The sequence below is a fragment of the Hypanus sabinus genome, chromosome 4 (genome assembly GCF_030144855.1).
Source record: "Hypanus sabinus isolate sHypSab1 chromosome 4, sHypSab1.hap1, whole genome shotgun sequence".
Taxonomy (NCBI): Eukaryota; Metazoa; Chordata; class Chondrichthyes; order Myliobatiformes; family Dasyatidae; genus Hypanus; species Hypanus sabinus.
Genome location: NC_082709.1, coordinates 59,242,037 through 59,261,806, shown reverse-complemented (window position 1 = coordinate 59,261,806; position 19,770 = coordinate 59,242,037). Strand labels below are relative to the sequence as shown.

Here is a 19,770-nt window from a genome sequence, read left to right as displayed (position 1 = left end):
TGGTGAATCTATGGAATACATTGCTACAGGCAGCTGTGGAGACCAAGTCTTTAAATATATCAAGGCAGAGATTGATAGATTCTTGATTGGTCAGGGCATGAGGGATACAGGGCGAAGGCAGGATATTGTGGCTGAGAGTTAAAATGAATCAGCCATGATGAAATGGCTGAGCAGACTCGATGGGCCAAACGGCCTAATTCTCCTATATCTTATGGTCTAAAGTGAGGGGGAAAGGTGGTTTGGGGGGGGGGGGAGTCAGAAGCTTTCAGGTGATAGGTGGAAAGGGTGAAGGGCTGAAGAAGGAATCTGAATGGGGATTAGAAAAAGAGGGGAGAGGAGAGTACCATAATTGATGTTCATGCCATCAGGTTGGAGACTACCCAGACTGTATACGAGGTATTGCTCCTCCAGCCTGAGTTTGACCTCATCATGGCAGTAAGGAAGGCCATAGACAGACTTATCAGAATGGGAAGTCAAATTGAAATGCATACCCACTGGGAGATCCTGCATTTTGCAGCAGACAGCATGAAAGGTGTTTGACAAAGCGGTCTCTCAATCTGTGTCACATCACACACTGCACTGGGAGCAGTGGATCAATGGCCCATTTGTGATTTTCATTTATCTCTGTGGCTCCCACACTCCACTGTCAACGTTAGTTGCTGAAGTTTTTTTTTGTCAACTGTACTAATTATTTTAATATGTGGTCAATATGCATCCCCGAGTTACTCTACTCCAGCATTTTGTGTGCGTTGCTCAAGAGTTGCCACATCTCCAGAATCCTGTACTTTTGATTTGCAGAACAGAATGGAATGATATAAACCAAAATTTCATATCAGTGTGCAGTTATTTCATTTGAAGTTTAATTTAAATTTCTTTTAAAATATGCTAGGTATCAGGGATTTAATGGTAGACTTCACACATTCTCACCCTTCTGCAGTTTAGCCATTTCTGGCACATGACCTCACTCGGTCACATGAAGCCAAGGGAACAGCTTTTAGATGGTCATATGAGGAGGTGGTGTATATCACAAGACTTTGTTATGCACCCACTGACGCCAGGCAGACAATCTCTGAAGAGTATTGATAACGGCTGTGGTCACCCATCTTGAAAAGACACTGTCCAGAAGAAAGAAATGGCAAACCACTTCTGTAGAAAAATTTGCCAAGAACGGTCATGGACACTGGACCTTGATCGCTCACGTCATACGACACGGCACGTAATAATGATGATGATAGCATGGAAACAGGCCAACCAAGTCATACCAACCATCCTGCACCTATTTTTTTTACATCAATCCTACTCTCACTATTTAATTTCACCATATTCCCATCAACTCCCCTAGGTTCTACCAAAGTTGAGACCAAGGAAGTGTAGATGGTTCCAACAGAGAGGAGACAGCACGAAAGAGCAGGGAAAGTGAGCCATTTCCTTGTGACTTGACAGTATGTTGGAGAAAAGTGTGGGCATTGCAGATGTATGTAGGATTGTTTGACTGTAGTAGTTAAAAAGAATTAAAGGAACTGTTCAAATTATATAATACATGTTATACAACCATTTAATTCCTGCAGACAATATCCACGGCATCCCATTTTGGCGACTTGTGCACATCTTACAGTCGTGTAAGGACCTCAGTTACCGGAATCCGGCTCTTCTCACTGCTATTGGCACCCACGTGGCTTCCATGCTACCTGTCTGGGAGGTTAAGCAGGTAAAACACTTCCAAGAACCGGGTGAAGGGCCTACTTTTCACGACTGGCAAACATATTTCTGGGACTGAAGTGAAAGCTCTATCAAAAAGCTGGCCGAGGTGTGATGGACCGAATGGCCTCTTCCTCCTTGATATTATTTTCCTGCAGTGACCATGAGAAGGGGGATAACCAGCAGTTGAAAGAAACAAGTTATAAGTAGTGTTGCCATATGCCTAAAGGCTGACTGTTCAAGTTGCTTAAAATGTCTGAAGTTACGGATTTCCGTGAGCATTAATCTTGCAGCCAGCAGCATAAGACATAGGAGCAGAATTAGACCACTCAGCTTATTGAGTGCTCCACCATTCCATCAGGCCGATTTATTATCCCTCTCAAGCCCGTTCTCCTCCCTTCCCCGTAATCTTCGATGCCTTTACTAATCGAGAACCTATCAACCTCTGCTTTAAATATACCCAATGACTTGGCCTCCACAGCTGTCCGTGACAATGAATTCTACAGATTAAACACCTTCTGGCTAAAGAAATTCCTCCTCATCTCTGTTCTAAAGACACGTTCTTCTAAGGAGTAGAATATATTGCCACAGACAGTTATAGGGGCTAAGTCATTGGGTATATTTAAAGTGGAAGTCAATGGTGGTGTGTTCATTATTGAGGGATAGTGCAAGGCACACCAGGAGGCCAGCATGCAGGATACTGAACTGAACCTTATTGACATCCCTGCTTGTACAGTATGTGAACTCCTCCCATGTGAGAGTGTCTGAATGAGTGGATAGGAACAACCACTGCAGATAGGTTCTTGATTAGTAAGGGTGAAAAGGCAGGAGAATGGGATTGAGATGGAAAATAAACCAGCCACAATGGAATTGCAGAGCAGACTCTTTGGGCTAAACGGCCTAATTCTGCTGCTATGACCTATGGTTTTATGGATTAATGAGGGAAGAGCAACCCGAGGGAGTGCAGAAATTGGAATGACATGTTAAATGGATAGGAGGGATCCTTTAGCTAGTCTTTACAATAGCTGGTTTATATAACGGTGTGTCACTGAGACATAACTTGCAGGGCGATAAGTGCGAGAAAGCAGGAACTTTCAATTTGTTCTGTTGTGTGTTCCAGCTGATTATCTTGCTAACACAGCTTGCCGAGTTCGGATTCCGTCATACCGAGCTGATGGATGGCTTCGCACAGATGGTGCCAGCAATATCTGAATCCCTAACTTTTAACCATGTGCTATCAACTCTTCGTGTTTACTCCCAGTTGAACCATTACCCGGAAGAGGGGCATATCAAGTAGGTCTCAGTTCCACTCATCCTTTATCTCATGTGCTCTCTGTCCCGTCATAACAATGGCTTGCCTGATACGCGGTCTTCCTGATGTCGTCACAAACCTGGCAAGAGTTATTTAAAGATATTGCATCACGTGGTACTGGAGGAACTCGGCAGGTCAGGTAGTGTCTGTGGAAAGGAATGAACAGTCTATGTTTCAGGCCAAGACTTATTTACATTACTGGAAAGGCTGGCTTATTCCCCCTTCCCTTGCAGTTTAGATGAAGGGTCTTGGGCCAAAATGTCAGCTATTCATTCCTCTCCATAAAATGCTGCCTGACCTGCTAAGTTCCCTTAGCATTTCATGTGTGTTGTTCAAGATTTCCAGCATCAGCAGATCTCTTGTGTTTAAAAATTTATCACTAAGGGGTTTACAGTGAGCTTCAGGGAGGCTCTCTGGGTTTCTTGGTGGAGATCAGTTACTGCCACCTGCTCACCAGGATGACAGAGGATGGATCTGAAGGGTCTTAATTGATTATTTTAATAAGCAGGAGATAGCTGTCCTCTCCAGCTGAAGTTTGCTGTTAACTTGAAGGGCTCCATACCATGTCTTTAGAACCATGCGGGAGAAATTTAGTACTTCTCAAGTGCTCACAGCTCTGAGGTACGTTTGAAGATTCATTCCAGGATATAACCCAGCTTGACACATCAAGGAAGTACAGAGAGATGAAACAGTGTCAGGCATATCTTCCTTCATATGAAGCTTGAAATGAAGTCCTGTTTACCCTCTCAGGTGAATCTAGATCCCTTGGTAGCTATTGAGGCAAAGAACAGAGAGAGTTTCCCGAGAACTTGTCCTTTGGACAAAGAAGTTTTAGTAAGTGGTTACTTAAGACTGATTGATATAGTCCAGCTGGTGAGTTGTATAAGCAGCAAAATAATTAAGTGATTAAAGACGTTAAATGTTGGCAAATCTTCTTATCCCATATTTGTGCTCTGGACATCTTGTCCATTGTTAGACCTTTAGTTGCGCTGTTTCCTCGATATAGCTGAAGTGACATGTGAAATAAACAAACCCATCTGTTCCAATTGGCTCAGTAATGTCCTTATAAAGATTCTGCATAATTTAGTGGTGTTGGCATCTGTTTTATGAAGCAGCCTTACCTTGTACCTATCTAAATGCCTTAGCTTACCCTGGCACCTTTGGAATTATGTACATACATATGGTACGATTGATTGGCTAGTGCTGCTTAAGAACCGGGTGCAATCCCAACCTCTGGTGCTGGATGTGCATGTCCTTTCTGTGATTGTGTGAGTTTCCTCTGGGAGTTCTAGTTTACTCCGAGATGGACAGATCGGATGGTTAATTAGCCATTGTAGATTATGTAGGTAGATAGCAGGAGAATTGGGATTTGCTGGTCATGCACATTTCATGACTGAATCTTTTAATTGGTTTGTTATTTTTCATGCTGAAATGGATTGATGCTTCTCTCCATGAAATTGCATCTGCCATACGTCAACCCGTTCACCAGCTTGTAGATTCTGTCACTGCCTTCACTACAGGGAATTTTCTGTAACCTGCCAACTTTGAAATTGGTATATATCCAAAAGAGCTGGGATTATAAAACCAAAGACAGATATACGCCACTGCTCTGTTCACCTCTACTCTCTGCTTTCCAGTTTTTTTTTCCAATTATGTCTGTTCTTTTAACACCTATGACATTGACCTATGTGGCTATAAATTCAATGTAATGCATAAAAGCTATTTTTTAAAAAAACACATTTGCTTTGTAAACTTTTAATCTGTCATTAGGTAAGAGAAGCAATTCTGATTTGCAGGCTTCTGATCACTTCAATCCTTGATCCTGGAAATTTCAAGCAAGAGAATGTCTGCAGATTCTGGAAATCTCAAGAAACACACAGAGCTGCTGGAGGAACCAGCAGGCCAGGCAGCATCTATGGAGAAGTGTTCAATCAAGTCCTGCTGAGTACACTTTTCCATAGATGCTGCCTGGCCTGCTGAGTTCCTCTAGCATTTTGTGGGTGGACCCTGGGAATTTGACTGGTTTTGGAAGATGTGTTTAATTTAGTTTTTTTTTGTTTTTGTGTTCCTTCTGTAGATTTGTAGAGACTCTCATCGAACTGTTTCAGTCACATATGTCAAAGTGTTCATCGGTGGAGTTGCTTCAGGGAGTTTACTACCTTTGTCTAATGGGACACTATCCCCCAGCTGTGCTAAACTATCTCTTCCAGGGTGAGGTCCTGAGCAAGCTCCAGTCCTCAAGTGAGTGGCTGCAACATACATATTCCCATAACTCTACTGTCCTTTCTCTTTGAACAGTGTTTTAATGAGTGAAAGTTGGCCATTCAGTCCCCGTTAGCATGTGCCATTTCAAAGATGTATAACAGCATATCTCTCATGAGGTCCGTCCATATGTCAGAAAGTGCTGGATTAATAAATATAGTTTGGATCCAATCAATATGTTTGGGAAATTATTTTGCTGCTTATAAATAGTTAATGACAAAAGAAGCAAAAAAACCTGTTTACACTGTTTAAGAAATAAAGATTCTTGTGTCCCTTTTACTGTTAGAGACCTCTGGTGGCAGTAAATGGAATAGTCTTCACCAGCTGGCAATACCACTTAAGAGGGGTGATTGATAACTTCGTGGCCTAAGGTAGACTGATAACATGCACATGCGGTTCAATTCTGAGTGATTATGCAGAAAATTTGAAGTTATTAACTGATGTGTTATTAATGTCAAACTTTCTGCATAATCACTCAAAGAGTTGAACTGCATGTGCATGTGGAGGTCCAAGATCAGTATGCTCCACGGCTGCTGGACTAAGTGTGTACATGTAGAAGGGGACTATGTTGAAAAATAAATGTGCTAGGTTTTCTAAATTGACTCCTTCTACCTTAGGCCATGAACTTATCAATCACCCCTCGAACAACCACATTTTGAAGGGGAAGTCCACTAAATCAATCTTGAGAGATAACGAACAGTTGTGCTCCCTGATGATAGCGTATCCTTCCTTTTACAGTCCTTGGCACAGTTTGTGACTTCAGCGTGAAGGAGAAGTCCACTGTATCAGTGAAATATACCTTTCTCTTGAGCAAACAGCTTCATGTCACAGGTTACCGTAACAAATCATTATGGCAACCAGCTTTAATCAAGCTGTTTATCATATTGCTGGTAGATTAGCCATTACCACACCAATGAATTTTACAATGATAATTGCAAATATACCCAAAAATTCATAAATGTTTTAAATATTTTAAGTAAATGCACAATGTTACTCTTTTAACACAATTGCAATGTTCTTGCTTCCTTCCACTGCAAAGGCCAAGTCTTTGGGTTATTATGGGCAGGGATTGAGAAAAAAGTCAGCCATGATTGAGTGGCAGAGCAGCCTCAATGGACTGAATGGCCTAATTCTGTTCTTGCTGCTCTGCAAGTGGTGTTGCCAGCTACTGAAGACTCTTATATTTGCTGCCACCAGAGCTCTCTAACAGTAAAAGGGAAGTGAGGATCTGTATTTCTTAAACAGTGTGAACAGTTTATTGCATCTTGTCTGCTGGATAGGCCTTAGTTATTTCTTTCAAATCTTTTAATTGTATAACCATATAACAATCACAGCACAGAAACAGGCCATCTCGGCCCTCCTAGTCTGTGCTGAACTCTTAATCTCACCTAGTCCCACCTACCCACACTCAGCCCATAACCCTCCACTCCTTTCCTGTCCATATACCTATCCAATTTTACCTTAAATGACACAACTGAACTGGCCTCTACTACTTCTACAGGAAGCTCATTCCACACAGCTATCACTCTCTGAGTAAAGAAATACCCCCTCGTGTTTCCCTTAAATTTCTGACCTCTAACTCTCAAATCATGTCCTCTCGTTTGAATCTCAATTGTGCTGAACTCAACTAAATCACTGACTAATCTTTTGCATTCAAGGGAATCCAAGCCTGGTGCATCCACGCCAGCTTGTACTCATCAGAAGTCAGACACTGTTGTAGTGAATCTATATTGCATCCCCTATAAATAATATTTTCCTGAGCTGTGTGTCCAGAACTAGGGCTGGCTTCTTGTTAAAAGACCAGTCCTTACATGGCTAGTACTGGAGGTCTTGCAGGTATCCATCTTCTTTCTCGTAAATTGATCTTTAAATTTTTGTGGTTACTGAGAACCCATTCCACTCCTAATGTCGTCATCAGACCTTCCTCTTGACGTTCGGTCTGTGCTCCCATCACTTCCATTTGTTGTCACTGAGGTCTCTTTCCTCATAATTTCCACCCTATCCCCAACCCAATTCAGTTCCTGGCCAACTTCCTTTCTATTCTCTACTGTCGTCATTTAAGGCCTATTCTACCACATATGTACCATGGTCCTGGAGCATATTAAAATATCCAAGTCAATAACTGTACAAGCAGAGGACTTCAACATAGATTACTTTAATCCTTTTTATGATTTTGGCATTGTTTTGTTAAATCATTCCTAATTATATCTCCTTCCTCTTTCTAGACAATTTCAATCAAGTGTCAAATAAGCGAATGCTTCAGTGCATCAAGCTCTGTATGGAGTTAGAGAATCCTTCCTTTGCCGTGCCAGACGTTGCTGGGATCGCAGAACCCTTGCCAACCAATATTGTTGTAAACTCGGCCATGAAGGAGTTGGTGGATACCATCCTGGGTGACAGTAGTCTGTATCGCTGTGGGTCGCTTTTGAGAAACATTCATTTGATAGGTATCTAAAACATTATTGGTTATTTGCTGTGATTTTGGTGCTCCTCTCATGCTATTCACATGCCCCATTGTTGAGCTCTACCAAATTCAGATTCGTTTATTGATCACATCCATCAAAGCATACAGTGAAATGTGTTGCATTGACCAACACAACGATGGGGGCAGCCTGCAAGTGTCGGCATACATTATGGTGCCAGCATCAGCATGGCATGTCCACAGTGTTCCGAACATCACAAGCAGCAACAACACGACAAAACAACAGCAAAACTAGCCCCTCACCCAATCTAGTTAAAATAACATGAGCTGATCTAGAACGCTTTCCTGGATCCACAAGCATTCATCGATCTCTCAGGATAACTAGAACATATTGACAACAGTCCACAGGTCCATGGCCAACTTAACTAGCTGAGGCCTTGAGTGGATGTTGGTGAACTCCAATAAGGAGTTCCAGGGCACCACCAGAAAATCATTGGTCTGTGTGAGAGGAACTGTATGCACGCATCTTGAGTAAAGGGTTCCAGTTAGTTGTACAGCATTCGCACAGCCGCTTTAGCCCAATAAGTCCATTGTCAACCATCAACTACTCATTTACACTGGTCTTACATTAATACCATCAGCTCCCCCTAGTCAACCATTCTGTACACCAGCTGTCCAGATTCAAATCAGAATCGGGTTTAATATCACAGGCACATGTCGTGAATTTTGATCCTAACCTCAGATTCTGTCTGCATGCAGTTTTCCTCTTGCTGCTTTGGTCAATTAACATAACGGCCAATTAACCAAGTGACCCACGCATCTTTGGGATGTGGGAGGAAATGAGAACACCCAAGGGAAACTGTATAGAACTCTAGCAAGATGACAAAATCCAGGCCTGAGTTGAAGAAAGCCACAGAATCGTACTGTACAGAATCAGGCCCTTCGGTCCACTGAGCCTCTGCTGACCATCAAGCACCCACTTGTACTAATCCCATTTTCTCCATCAACTGGAATAGATTGTACCACTCACCCACACATTAGAAACAACTTCCAGCAGCCAATTAACCTCCCAAGCTGCACGGCTTTGAAACGTGAGGGAAAAAGAAATGGAGCAGGCCAGAGGAAACCCAAGCATTGTCAGTGAGAACATACAAGCTCCAGGCTGACAGGATCTGGGGTTAGGATCAAATCTGGATCTCCACAGCAGTGCCTCTCTGCTTCCCCATACTCAAGTGTTCAGTGTAATCTACTAAAAGTTAAGATTTTGGAGAGTGAACATGGGAGATGTACGAAAATGTTACCAGTGCTGTGAGCAGAAAGCTTAGCATTTCTCCTGTGCTCAGGAGGATACTATTTTGTTGCCACTATCCATGTTGCTGCTGTCTGGAGTTTACTGCCTGGGTGGTTCATAATGTTTTGAGGGTACTGTACCTCCAAAGGTGAAGATGTGAAGTTTTCAGGGCAGTGTGGAAAGAGGAGGGGCTTGGGCCCCATGGGACCATCAGTTCAGAGAGCCAGTCCAGGCACACACTGGGACTGTCGAACACAAGTGCCAGAGCAGACAGCACAAGGAATCCACTCTGAAATGGACTAGGCTGCTAGGTGGTAAGGACGAGAACTACCAAAACTATTAATTTTAATAGTTCACAAATACTGGTGCAATACCTTAATATGATCCAGGATCAAAAATCAATGCAGAAGAAAGTATTGCCAGGTTTAGTACACTGGTTGTAGATTTATCTTTGGCTCAGAGTTGATTTGCATTAGGAGAGCAATATTCTGCCACTACATTAGTGACATCAGTGTTGCTCATCAGATTCAGCGCCACCCCCCCATAAGATCTTCCTCCATGCTACCCTTTTACTGCTCTTCAACAGCTGACATTTATAGAGCTCCATAAAATTTCCAAGACAGATTTGACTCGGCACCAAGTGAGAAGATATTACAACTGGTTCTCTGAGGTAGGTTGTACACAACCTCCTAAAGCAGCAGCTTGGCAGAAGGTTAAGGAGGACAATCCAAAGTTTAGTCTGCACATAGCTGAGGTACAGACAGCTGTGGTGAGCAAGGAAGGTGAGGATGAGAGCTGGAGGAATGTGCTGTATTGCTAAATGGAGATATGGGCACAATGGAGGAAGAGACTTAAATGTAAGGCTTACAAAGTTAATGCTGAAGCTTTATAAGGCATTGGTCAGACCACTTAAAGTGTTCTGAGTAGTTCTAGCAGCTTAGAACACGTCTAAAAAAGAATGTACTGGTTTTGGAGAGAGGGTCCAGAGGAGATTTACAAGAATGATTGCAGGGATGAAAAGGTTAACATGTGAGTAGCATTGGTTCTGGGCTTGTGTCCCCTGGACTTTAGAAGAATGAGGGAGAATTTCATTGAAGCCTATCGAATATTAAAAAGCCTAGATAGAGTGGATGTGGAGAGAATGTTTCCATTAGTGGAAGTGTTTAGGACCATGAGAACACAGCCTCAGAATAGATGTAAGGAGGAATTTATTTAGCCAGAGGAAGTGAATCTGGAATTCATTGCCACAGGTGGCTATGGAGGCCAAGTGATTGGGTATATTTAAAGTGAGTTGACAGGTTCTTTATTAGTAGGGGTATCAAAGGTTACAGAGAGAATGGTGTTGAGAGGGAAATTAAATCAGCTCTGATCGAATGGCTGAGAAGATTCAGTGGACCAAATTCTGTCCTAATTCGGCTCATATGTCTTACAGTCTTAAGACATTGTTTAACAAGTGTCTAGCTGAGCACTTTGATTGCTAGACATAATCCTGGAAGATGCATTAAAAATGGATGGGTGCCAACTGGTTGACATTGATGTGGTGGGCTGAACGGCTGGTTTCCGGGCTGTATGACTCTGACCTGTGAAGGTAACAGGTAATACTGCCAGAGTAGATGACGGGGAAGTAGGGGTGCATCCTTGATTCAAATGGCATATCACTGGATTTTTCAGACCTTGTATGCTTCGATGCAAATGAGTTTTAAAAATGTAGGATGCACGAGAAGATACATGGTTTAATTTCAGTTTTCCATACTCCTTTCAAGATTTTGAATTTGCTTTGGACCAGGAGAGAAAACAAATAGTAGCTTTTCCTGAAGATGATGAAATTGTCCAGAGTACCAACGTACAGAGGTAAGGGTTACTCTTTCAAACCTTCTCATTGATCCACTCGTGTCTAAGTAGGTATCTACTTGTAACAATTGTGCGTAATTTGTACAGAAATATTTAGTATGCCATTAATTTAAATTTCCCAGTTCCTTAAAATTTTTGTAAATAATTATTTTTTAAACACTATGCTCATTTGTTAAGCACAATAGCTTCCTTCTTTCTGAATAACTTAATATTTGCAAACAATTCTGCTAATGAAGGATCTTTGCAAAAAATTGTATAAATGCTGCAATTATGCAAACGAGATTCTGCAGATGGTGGAAATCAAGAGCAACACACACAACATGCTGGTGGAACTCAGCAGGTCAGGCAGCATCTATGGAGCAAAATGGTCAGTCATTGTTTCAGGTTGAAACTCTCTATCTGAACAGAAAGGTAGAGGGGAGAAAGAATAAAAAAGTGGAGGGAAGGGGTGGAGCAAGAGTTAGTCAGCAGTAAATGAATCCAGGTAAGGAGGGGTGATAGGCAAATGGAGGAGGGAAGGCTGGAAGTAGTGACAGTGGTTAGAGATGGGGGCAGCAAAGGGCCAAGAATGGTCAAAGCTTGACAGAAAAGGGAAGGGTAGGCTGATGGGAACAGTAAGGGGAGGGACCCAGACAAAGGATGGGCAGATGGAGTGGATGGAGGAGAGGAAAGAAATGAGGTGATGGGGCAGGATTAGGAAGAACTAGATTAGGAGGAGAGACAAAAGGAATAGAGGGACAGCAGTTATCTGAAAATTGGGAATTTGGTGTTGATGCCATTGGGTTCTACGCTACCCAGGCAGATTGTAAGGTGCTTTTTCTCCAGTTTCTATCAATCTTGGGCTTTGCCCAAAGAATAGTGGACTAATCTTGTACAGGGACTATGTGCAGTACCTCCACATTTGACCTTTACATCCCTGGTAAGTTTGAAACATAATATAGGCTACAATTGTGTTTAAATCTGTGTCTTCTGAAATACCCTGAAAGGAGGAGGAAGAAAATATTTTTTTCAAACATAAAGCACAAAAACAAAATAATATTGGCTTTGAAGAAAGTTCTGGGACAATGATGTGGATCTTTTATTTTCCTATTAAACTTAACACAAAAGGAACATTCCTTGCAATGTAACTGTTGTTTCTGTCTTCTAGAGTGACAGTGCTGTGCGCACCAGTCTCTGCCTTTTGTCTTGGGACAGGGCATCCCAAAGGCAAACTGGCACTGAAGATCCGGCATCTCAAGGCACTGGGCTATCACGTGGTATTGGTGAGTTTTTACAGCAGCTTCCTTGGTCTGAAAACTTCTCAATCTGATTGAAATGGCAGGTTTAGAAAAAAAAACATCTGATAAAAATTCAACCTCCTGGTACTCTAACAAGTTGCAAAATTTCCATTATTGTGCTATTTTTTTCTGGATAGGTTTTAGTTCACTTGTTTAACTATTATCTAATTAAAAGTCATTATAGTTTACGGTCTTCCAATTTCACATCAGTTATAGAGACAGATCAGTGATGGCTATTTAAGACCATAAGACATAGGAGAGGGACCATTTGGCCCATTGAGTCTGCTCTGCCACTCCATCATTTGATCTCATTTATTTTCAATCTCAACTATGTTCTTCTGCCTTCTCCCTGTAACCTTTAACTCCCTGACTAATCATAAAACTATCAACCTCTGCTTTAAATACATGCCAAGTCTGGCAATGAATTTCACAGATCCACTACCCTCTGGCTAAAGAGATTCCTCCTCATCTGTGTTCCAAATGGACATCCCTCTATTCTGAGAAGCATCCTCATTACATCCATTCTATCTAGGCCTTTCAATTTCCTACAGGTTTTAATGAGTCATTCCCCCCCCCCCCCCACTTCTTCTAAGATGAATACAGATCCAGAGGCATCAAACAGTCCTCATACTTTAACCCTTTTAATCCCAGAACCCAGAATAATTCTTGAACCTCCTCTTGACCCTGTCCAATACCATTTCTTCTTTTCTTGGATAAGGGCCCAAAACTGCTCACAGTATGACTAAATGCCTTATAAAGGCTCATAATAAAATCCTCGCTTTTATCTTCAAGTCTTCTCAAAGTAACTAAATTTAGCTTTGTGGTTGCTCTTTGCTGTTCAACACCCTCATTCCTTCCATTTGATAGGTCAGATATGATGGCAGAATATAGCATTAAATAAGACTCTTGGCAGTGTGGAGAATCAGAGGGATCTTGGGGTCTGTATCCATAGGACACTCAAAGCTGCTGCGCAGTTTGATTCTGTGGTTAAGAAGGCATACGGTGCATTGGCCTTCATCAATCATGGGATTGAATTCAAGAGCTGAGAGATAATGTTACAGCTGTTAGAACCCTAGTCAGTCCCCACTTGGAGTATTGTGCTCCGTTCTAGTCGCTTCACTACAGGAAGGATGTGGAAACTAGACAGGGTGCAGAGGAGATTTACAAGGATGTTGCCTGGATTGGGGAGCATGCCTTATGCGAATAGGTTGAGTGAACTTGGCCTTTTCTCCTTGTAGCGATGGAGGATGAGAGGTGACCTGATAGAGGTGTATGAGGTTGGAGGTGTTGTGGAAAGTGTGGAGGGCTGTCAGAGGTTACAGCGGAACATTGACAGGATGCAAAACTGGGCAGAGAAGTGGCAGATGGAGTTCAACCCAGATAAGTATGAAGTGGTTCATTTTGGTAGGTCAAATATGATGGCAGAATATAGTATTAATGGTAAGACTCTTAGCAGTGTGGGGGATCAGAGGGATCTTGGGGTCCGAGTCCATAGGATACTCAAAGCTGCTACACAGATTGACTCTGTGGTTAAGAAGGCATACAGTGTATTGGCCTTCATCAATCGTGGGATTGAACTTAGGAACTGAGAGGTAATGTTGCAGCTATATAGGACCCTGGTTAGACCCCACTTGGAGTACTGTGCTCAGTTCTGGTTGCCTCACTACAGGAAGTATGTGGAAACCGTAGAAAGGGTGCAGAGGAGATTTACAAGGATGTTGCCTGGATTGGGGAGCATGCCTTATGAGAGTAGGTTGAAGGAACTTGGCCTTTTCTCCTTGGAGTAATGGAGGATGAGAGGTGACCTGATAGAGGTGTATGAAATGATGAGAGGCATTGATCTTGTGGATAGTCGGAGGCTTTTTCCCAGGCTGAAATGGCTATCACGAGAGGGCACAGTTGTAAGGTGCTTGGAAGTAGGTACAGGGGGGATATCAGGGGTATGTTTTTTACGCAGAGAGTGGTGAGTGTGTGGAATGGGCTGCTGGCGACTGTGATGGAGGCAGATACTATAGGGTCTTTTAAGATGCTCCTGGATAGGTACAAGGGAGCTTAGAAAAATAGAGGGCTGTGGGTAACCCTAAGTAATTTCTAAAGTAAGTACATGTTTGGCACAGCATTGTGGTCTGAAGGTCTTGTACTGTGCTGTAGGTTTTCTATATTTCTACCTGCCTTGGTCCCTGAACAAAAGGAAAACCAGAAACTGCTGGGAATACCCAGAAACATAGTCTTAATGTTTCAGGCCAGACACCCTTCACCAAAACTGCTGAGAATTTCCAGCATTGTCTGTCAATCTCAGTATTCTGAATGTTTGATTCTTTCAGTCACCCAACTTGCCACAAATGCAATTTTGGTCATTTTCCAGAATTCTATATACTTTTTAGTTCGGCCAGTAGGTAAATGTAATCATGCCAACTGATAAGAGGAGAGAAAAAGGAAGCAGGGAATTGTAGAGGGATTATCTTGCTGTTAGTAGTGGGGGGAAATGTGAGGGTCTATCATAAAAGATGTAATAACAGAGCACTTGGAAAGCAGGGAAGGATCTGATACAGTTAACCTGCAGTTTACAATAGGGAACTCTTGCTGGAAAATTCTACTATAACTTTTTGATGATGTAACCAGCAGACCAGATACAGTATGGCAGTTTGGATACACGTGGATGTTAGTACTTTCAAGAAGGTCTCCAATAAGATCTCACATAAGATATTGGCATGCAAAAGTTAAAGCGCACATGATTGCATTGGAGAGCTGGTTGGCAGGCAGGTAATTAAGGATAAGAATAAAGGAGGCTTTATCCAAGTGGGTGGTAGGGTCAGTGCTAGGACCCAGGCAATTCACAAAACTAACTAGTGATTTAGATAAAGGAAGTGAAAAGATGTGATGGCATGAAGCTGAATGGCAGTAGGAGCAATGAGGAAGGATGCACTGGTGCTGCAGTTTGAGGTGGGCTCATTGAATGAAAGAGCAAATGTAGAATATTATGGAAATAACTTTGGTGGCAAAACCAGGAAGGCAGGATATTATCTGAATGGTGATTTATTGGGAAAGGAGGTACAGGGGGACCTGTTGAAAGTGGACAGGCAAGTATGAAGGCAGTTAAGAAAGCAATTGGAATATTGTCCTTCATAGCCAAAGGATTTGAGTACAGAATTGGGGATGCCTTGTTGCATTTGTACGGAGTCTTGGTGAGACCATATCATGAATATTGTGTGTAGTCTCACAGATCCTTGTATAAATGCTATTGAGGGATTGCAACAAAGGTTCATCCAACTTAGTTGATATTCTGGAGTGGACAAGTCAGAGTCCAGACCTCAGTCCAATTGAGAATTTGTGGCTGGAATGGAAAAGGGCTGTTCACTCAATCCCCCGTCCAATCTGACAGAGCTTGAACAACTTTGTAAAAAAGAATGGGGAAAAATGGCAGAATTCAGGTGTGCAAAGCTGCTAGAGACTCAAGGCTGTAATTGGTTCATCTACTAAGTACTGACTTGAAGGGGTTGAATATTTATGCAATCAATTATTTTGTTTAATATTGGTAATTAACTTAGATCACTTCATAGACATCTGTTGTCATTTTGACACGAAAGAGTCTTTTTTAGTTGATCAGTGCCAAAAAATGCCAAATTAAATCCACTGTGATTCAAAGTTATAGAACGTGAAAACTTCCAAGGGGGATGAATACTTTTCATAGGCACCGTATTGGCCTTGAGCTCTTCCACCTCCTTTCTGTTGATCGACTCGTTATTATTGGTGATTAGCCCCACCACTGTTGTGTCATCTGGGAACTTGATGTGATTGATCAGGTGTTTGATCGTGCAGTCATGTGTGATCAGAGTGTACAGCAATGGACTCAGCACACAGCCTGGGAGACACCCATGTTGAGGATGAAGGAGTGGTTGTGTATCCTGACTATCTGAGATCCAATTTGACTGAACCACAATGCTCCCATCACTGGCCCTATAAAGCATTACGCTGCTGTGCTACGCTCATTTCAGATATAAAGTGAAACCATCAGTTTTCAGTGGATGTGAGATCAGTTCTCTTTTGGTTAAATAGCTATTTGAAGTATTTCTTTTTGACAGTCCTACTAGGCCAAGATTTCATCTTATCTTAATTTGATGATGATGTGTGTGATGTTGCTAAGGCAAGCAACTGTTTGTCTGCAGTTTCTCTGAGAAGTATCTATTTCTGGTGGTTTGATTCAGTCATCTAGTAGAACCCTTTGTGAGGGCCGTGGGGGTTGTGCCAAAGCCTAGGCAAAGTCTCTTTCCATAAAGTACAACAATAACTCTGAGCATTGTTTTTACAATTGTCAAACAGCTTTATGTTTCCTTTTACATCTACCAGCTTTGTATTTGAGGATCTGTTTGAATTGAATTTTAATTCTCAAACTTGCTTCAGTGGCTTTCCCATGAAGTTCTGAGGAAGTGCTGCAGTGTCAAGAGTTCGTGTAATTGGATGATATTTCACTGACTCCCATCTCCCTCATGAGGCTGTAACACTTTTGGGACACTCTCCTCGGGAACAACAATGGTACTAAACCCATTGTCTCAACTAATACTTTACAAACTTGCATCACTAGATGCGCATCTCATTGGATGCTGTGTTTCCTAAATTGAATCAGTGGCTATAGTTCAGAAGTATTTAATTGCTGGTAGAGGTTAATTCAAAAAGGTAAAATGGGAAAAAAAAGAAAATATGTTTTTCATTTTATTTGCCTAGCCCGCTGGTTTACTGTTCCATGTATGACGAGCAGACTTGTGTGTCATTCGGGAGTGTGCGTGAGCTGTGTATGTAATGCTCCCAGTGAGCATCTAAACATCTGTTTCAACACACAAGAAGCAACTCAGGTCGTATCTGTAGAAAGCAGTTTAAAGTTAATGTTTCAGGTTTTTGTTTCAGATTTTCAGCATCTGCAGTTTTGATTTTTATTAAAGGGAAAATGTTCGCTGATAAATAATTTTCAAGCATCTACTTCCGGATCACTGCCTGAGTTTGGGGCCAAAACCCTTTATTGTTGGCAGAACATATGTTGCAGTTTCTTAGGGGTGGGGGCTACAGGGTTTTGATAGGGTTATTCTAACTTTTATATTTTTAACAACCCCCCCCCCCACCCGCCCCAATTTTCCTATCTTCCAGGTGTCAGACCATGAGTTTGGAAAGATGTCAGAAGATGAAAGAGTTCAGTTTTTAAGGAGAGCGATCTTTGCAGAATGAATAACCTTTGAGAAGTCACACTGCTGTGGACAAGATGTGATCAACTGCCTCAGCCCCTGACAGCATGGCACTCTCCTTGGGAGGCAACCAAAACGTACATTTTTTAAAAATTTGGCAATAGAAACTACCTCCCTACAAGATGCAAAACCCCATACATACTGCAAATAAGAAGGATAAACAAAAACCAGGCAACATTTGTGTAGAGAACAAGGGTTACCCTGACTCTATCTCCACAGATGCTGAATGATCAGCTAAGTATTTCCTACACTTACTGTTGCCATGCTTCCACCTGCTGGAATGCTACTGTTGGGCTTCACAGAACAGGTACAGCTTTGTGTGAATAATGTGGATCAGATCCACAACAGACATTTTTATAAAATAAAATGAATGATTTAAGTGACAAATACACACATTAAAAAGTCAATTTTTTTTAAAAAGACAAATGTTTTCTTCCTTTGTTATTATTTACCATCAGTTATATACCGTACTTCACCTCACCAGAAGCTCTTCGCCTATCACAGATTTTTCAGTTTTTGTCCTTTTGGTTAACTAGTGCCTTCATGATTTCTGGCTGTTCAAGAGGGTTTTACCAGCAAGTATGCGGTAAAGGTGGTTAAGGTGTTGGTCTAGTGTTATGAAGGTCGCTAGTTCGAGCCTTGGCTGAGGCTACGTGTGTGTCCTTGAGCAAGGCACTTAACCACACACTGCTCTGCGACGACACCGGTGCCAAGCTGTATAGGTCCTATTGCCCTTCCCTTGGACAACATCGGTGGTGTGGAGAGGGGAGACTTGCAGCTTAGACAACTGCCGGTCTTCCATTAAAAAAAATCTTGCTTGCGCCCTGGAAACTTTCCAAGGTGAAAATCCATGGTCGATCGAGACTTTCGGAGGCCTACCTACTACCAGCAAGTAAGTGTATTTGAAGACACTGTGATATAATTAAAGGCAGCAATCTGTTTCATAATGATGAGATAAAATAGCTTTTAGTCATTGTGTTTGAGAGACAAGTATTCCTATGATTTTTATTTATCATGAATTCTCTTGTATCGAGGTTTTGAAGAGGGTGCTGTAGAGATTTGCCAGGATGCTGCCTGAATTAGAGGGCATGTACTACAAAGAGAGGCTGGACAAACTTAGGTTGTTTTCTCTGAAGCGCGGAGACTGAGGGGAGATCTGATAAAGGTTTATAAGATTACGAGAGGCAGAGACAGTATCTTTTCCCCAGGGTTGAAATGTTTAATACCAGAGGGCACGTATTTAAGATTAGAAAGGGTAGTTTCAAACGAGATGAGGGGCAGGTTCTTTACACAAAGTGATGGGTGCCTGGAAAGCACGGCCTACAGTGGTGGTAGAGGCTGATACATTAGGGACTTTTAAGAGAAATCAATGTGAGGAAAATGGAAAGATATGGACATTGTGTAGTATCATTGGCCATTTGATTACTAATTTAATTAGTTTGACTCAGCATTGTGAGCCGAAGGGCCTGGTCCTGTAATGTACCGTTCTATGTTCCATCCAGTTCAGATCAGGTTCAGATTTATTTATCTCATGTACATTGAAACATAGAGTGAAATGTCTCATTTACATTAACAACCAACACACCTAAGGAATGTCACCACACATTTCAGTGCCACCATAGTGTGCCCACAATGCTTGGCAGAACAACAGAGAACGCATCAAAACTGAACATGCCAAGCAACAACAGCAAAACCAGTTCCATTCCCCCCTTGCTCCCACCCACCCATGCACATACACAGTTCTCTAACCCCAGACCCCAGGACAGGCAATCTTCTTCGACCTCCAGCAGACTCGTAGACATTGGGCCCTCACAAAGATTCGCAGACGTCGGCTCCGGCCATCAGGCCTCAACTGGCCCTCCGTTCCAGTTGGCAGTCGTTCTGAGTTCACAACTAATCTGGAGATTACAATTTGGGGGCGTCAGGACTGAAGAAGGTTGAGAGATTGGCTCAGTAGAGACCTTTAGCATTAGCAAGTGTTTAAGTGGACAAAGATGATGGCTCATAAATACTGTATAAAAGAAACACCAATAGATCCAAGAACTTTTATCTGTGAATAGTGGGATTTTAGGGTAGAATAAGGGTGAGAAAGCAGCAGGTGATGATGCTCCCCACTGAGGCTGTTTAACCTGGTGTGTCCATCAGGCTTTTTCTGCTTTTGTTTGAGATGGTGATTCTGATGAGTTATACTGCATAGAGTGTGGGCTAAAAGGCCTGTTCTGTGCCCAACAGATTCTTTGTGTTATTGGATCTACAGTTTCTTTGCATTACTCTGTGACTTCCTGATTGTGAATTAAGGAGAGTGTGGTCCTTCCCAGTACTTATGCCCAGTTCCTGCCCTGCCATAGAAAATTGTACAAGTAGTAGTTTCTCACTTCTGGATAGGCATCAAGCTCCAGCTCACTTTACTCCTTCCCTAACTA

The 19,770-nt window shown here is 42.2% G+C and overlaps 1 protein-coding gene across 1 annotated transcript in view; it reads left to right on the top strand.

The window, feature by feature from the left end:
* Positions 1–17,759, top strand: part of fastkd2 (FAST kinase domains 2) — a 34,158-nt gene extending 16,399 nt beyond the window's left edge. Inside the window, exons 6-12 of the mRNA XM_059967192.1 lie at positions 1,569–1,708; positions 2,819–2,991; positions 5,088–5,251; positions 7,498–7,719; positions 10,749–10,836; positions 11,984–12,098; positions 17,253–17,759. Of these exons, the coding sequence (XP_059823175.1) occupies positions 1,569–1,708; positions 2,819–2,991; positions 5,088–5,251; positions 7,498–7,719; positions 10,749–10,836; positions 11,984–12,098; positions 17,253–17,330 (980 nt within the window). The 3' untranslated portion in view covers positions 17,331–17,759. The remainder of the gene's footprint in view (positions 1–1,568; positions 1,709–2,818; positions 2,992–5,087; positions 5,252–7,497; positions 7,720–10,748; positions 10,837–11,983; positions 12,099–17,252) is intronic.
* Positions 17,760–19,770: the final 2,011 nt, after the last annotated feature.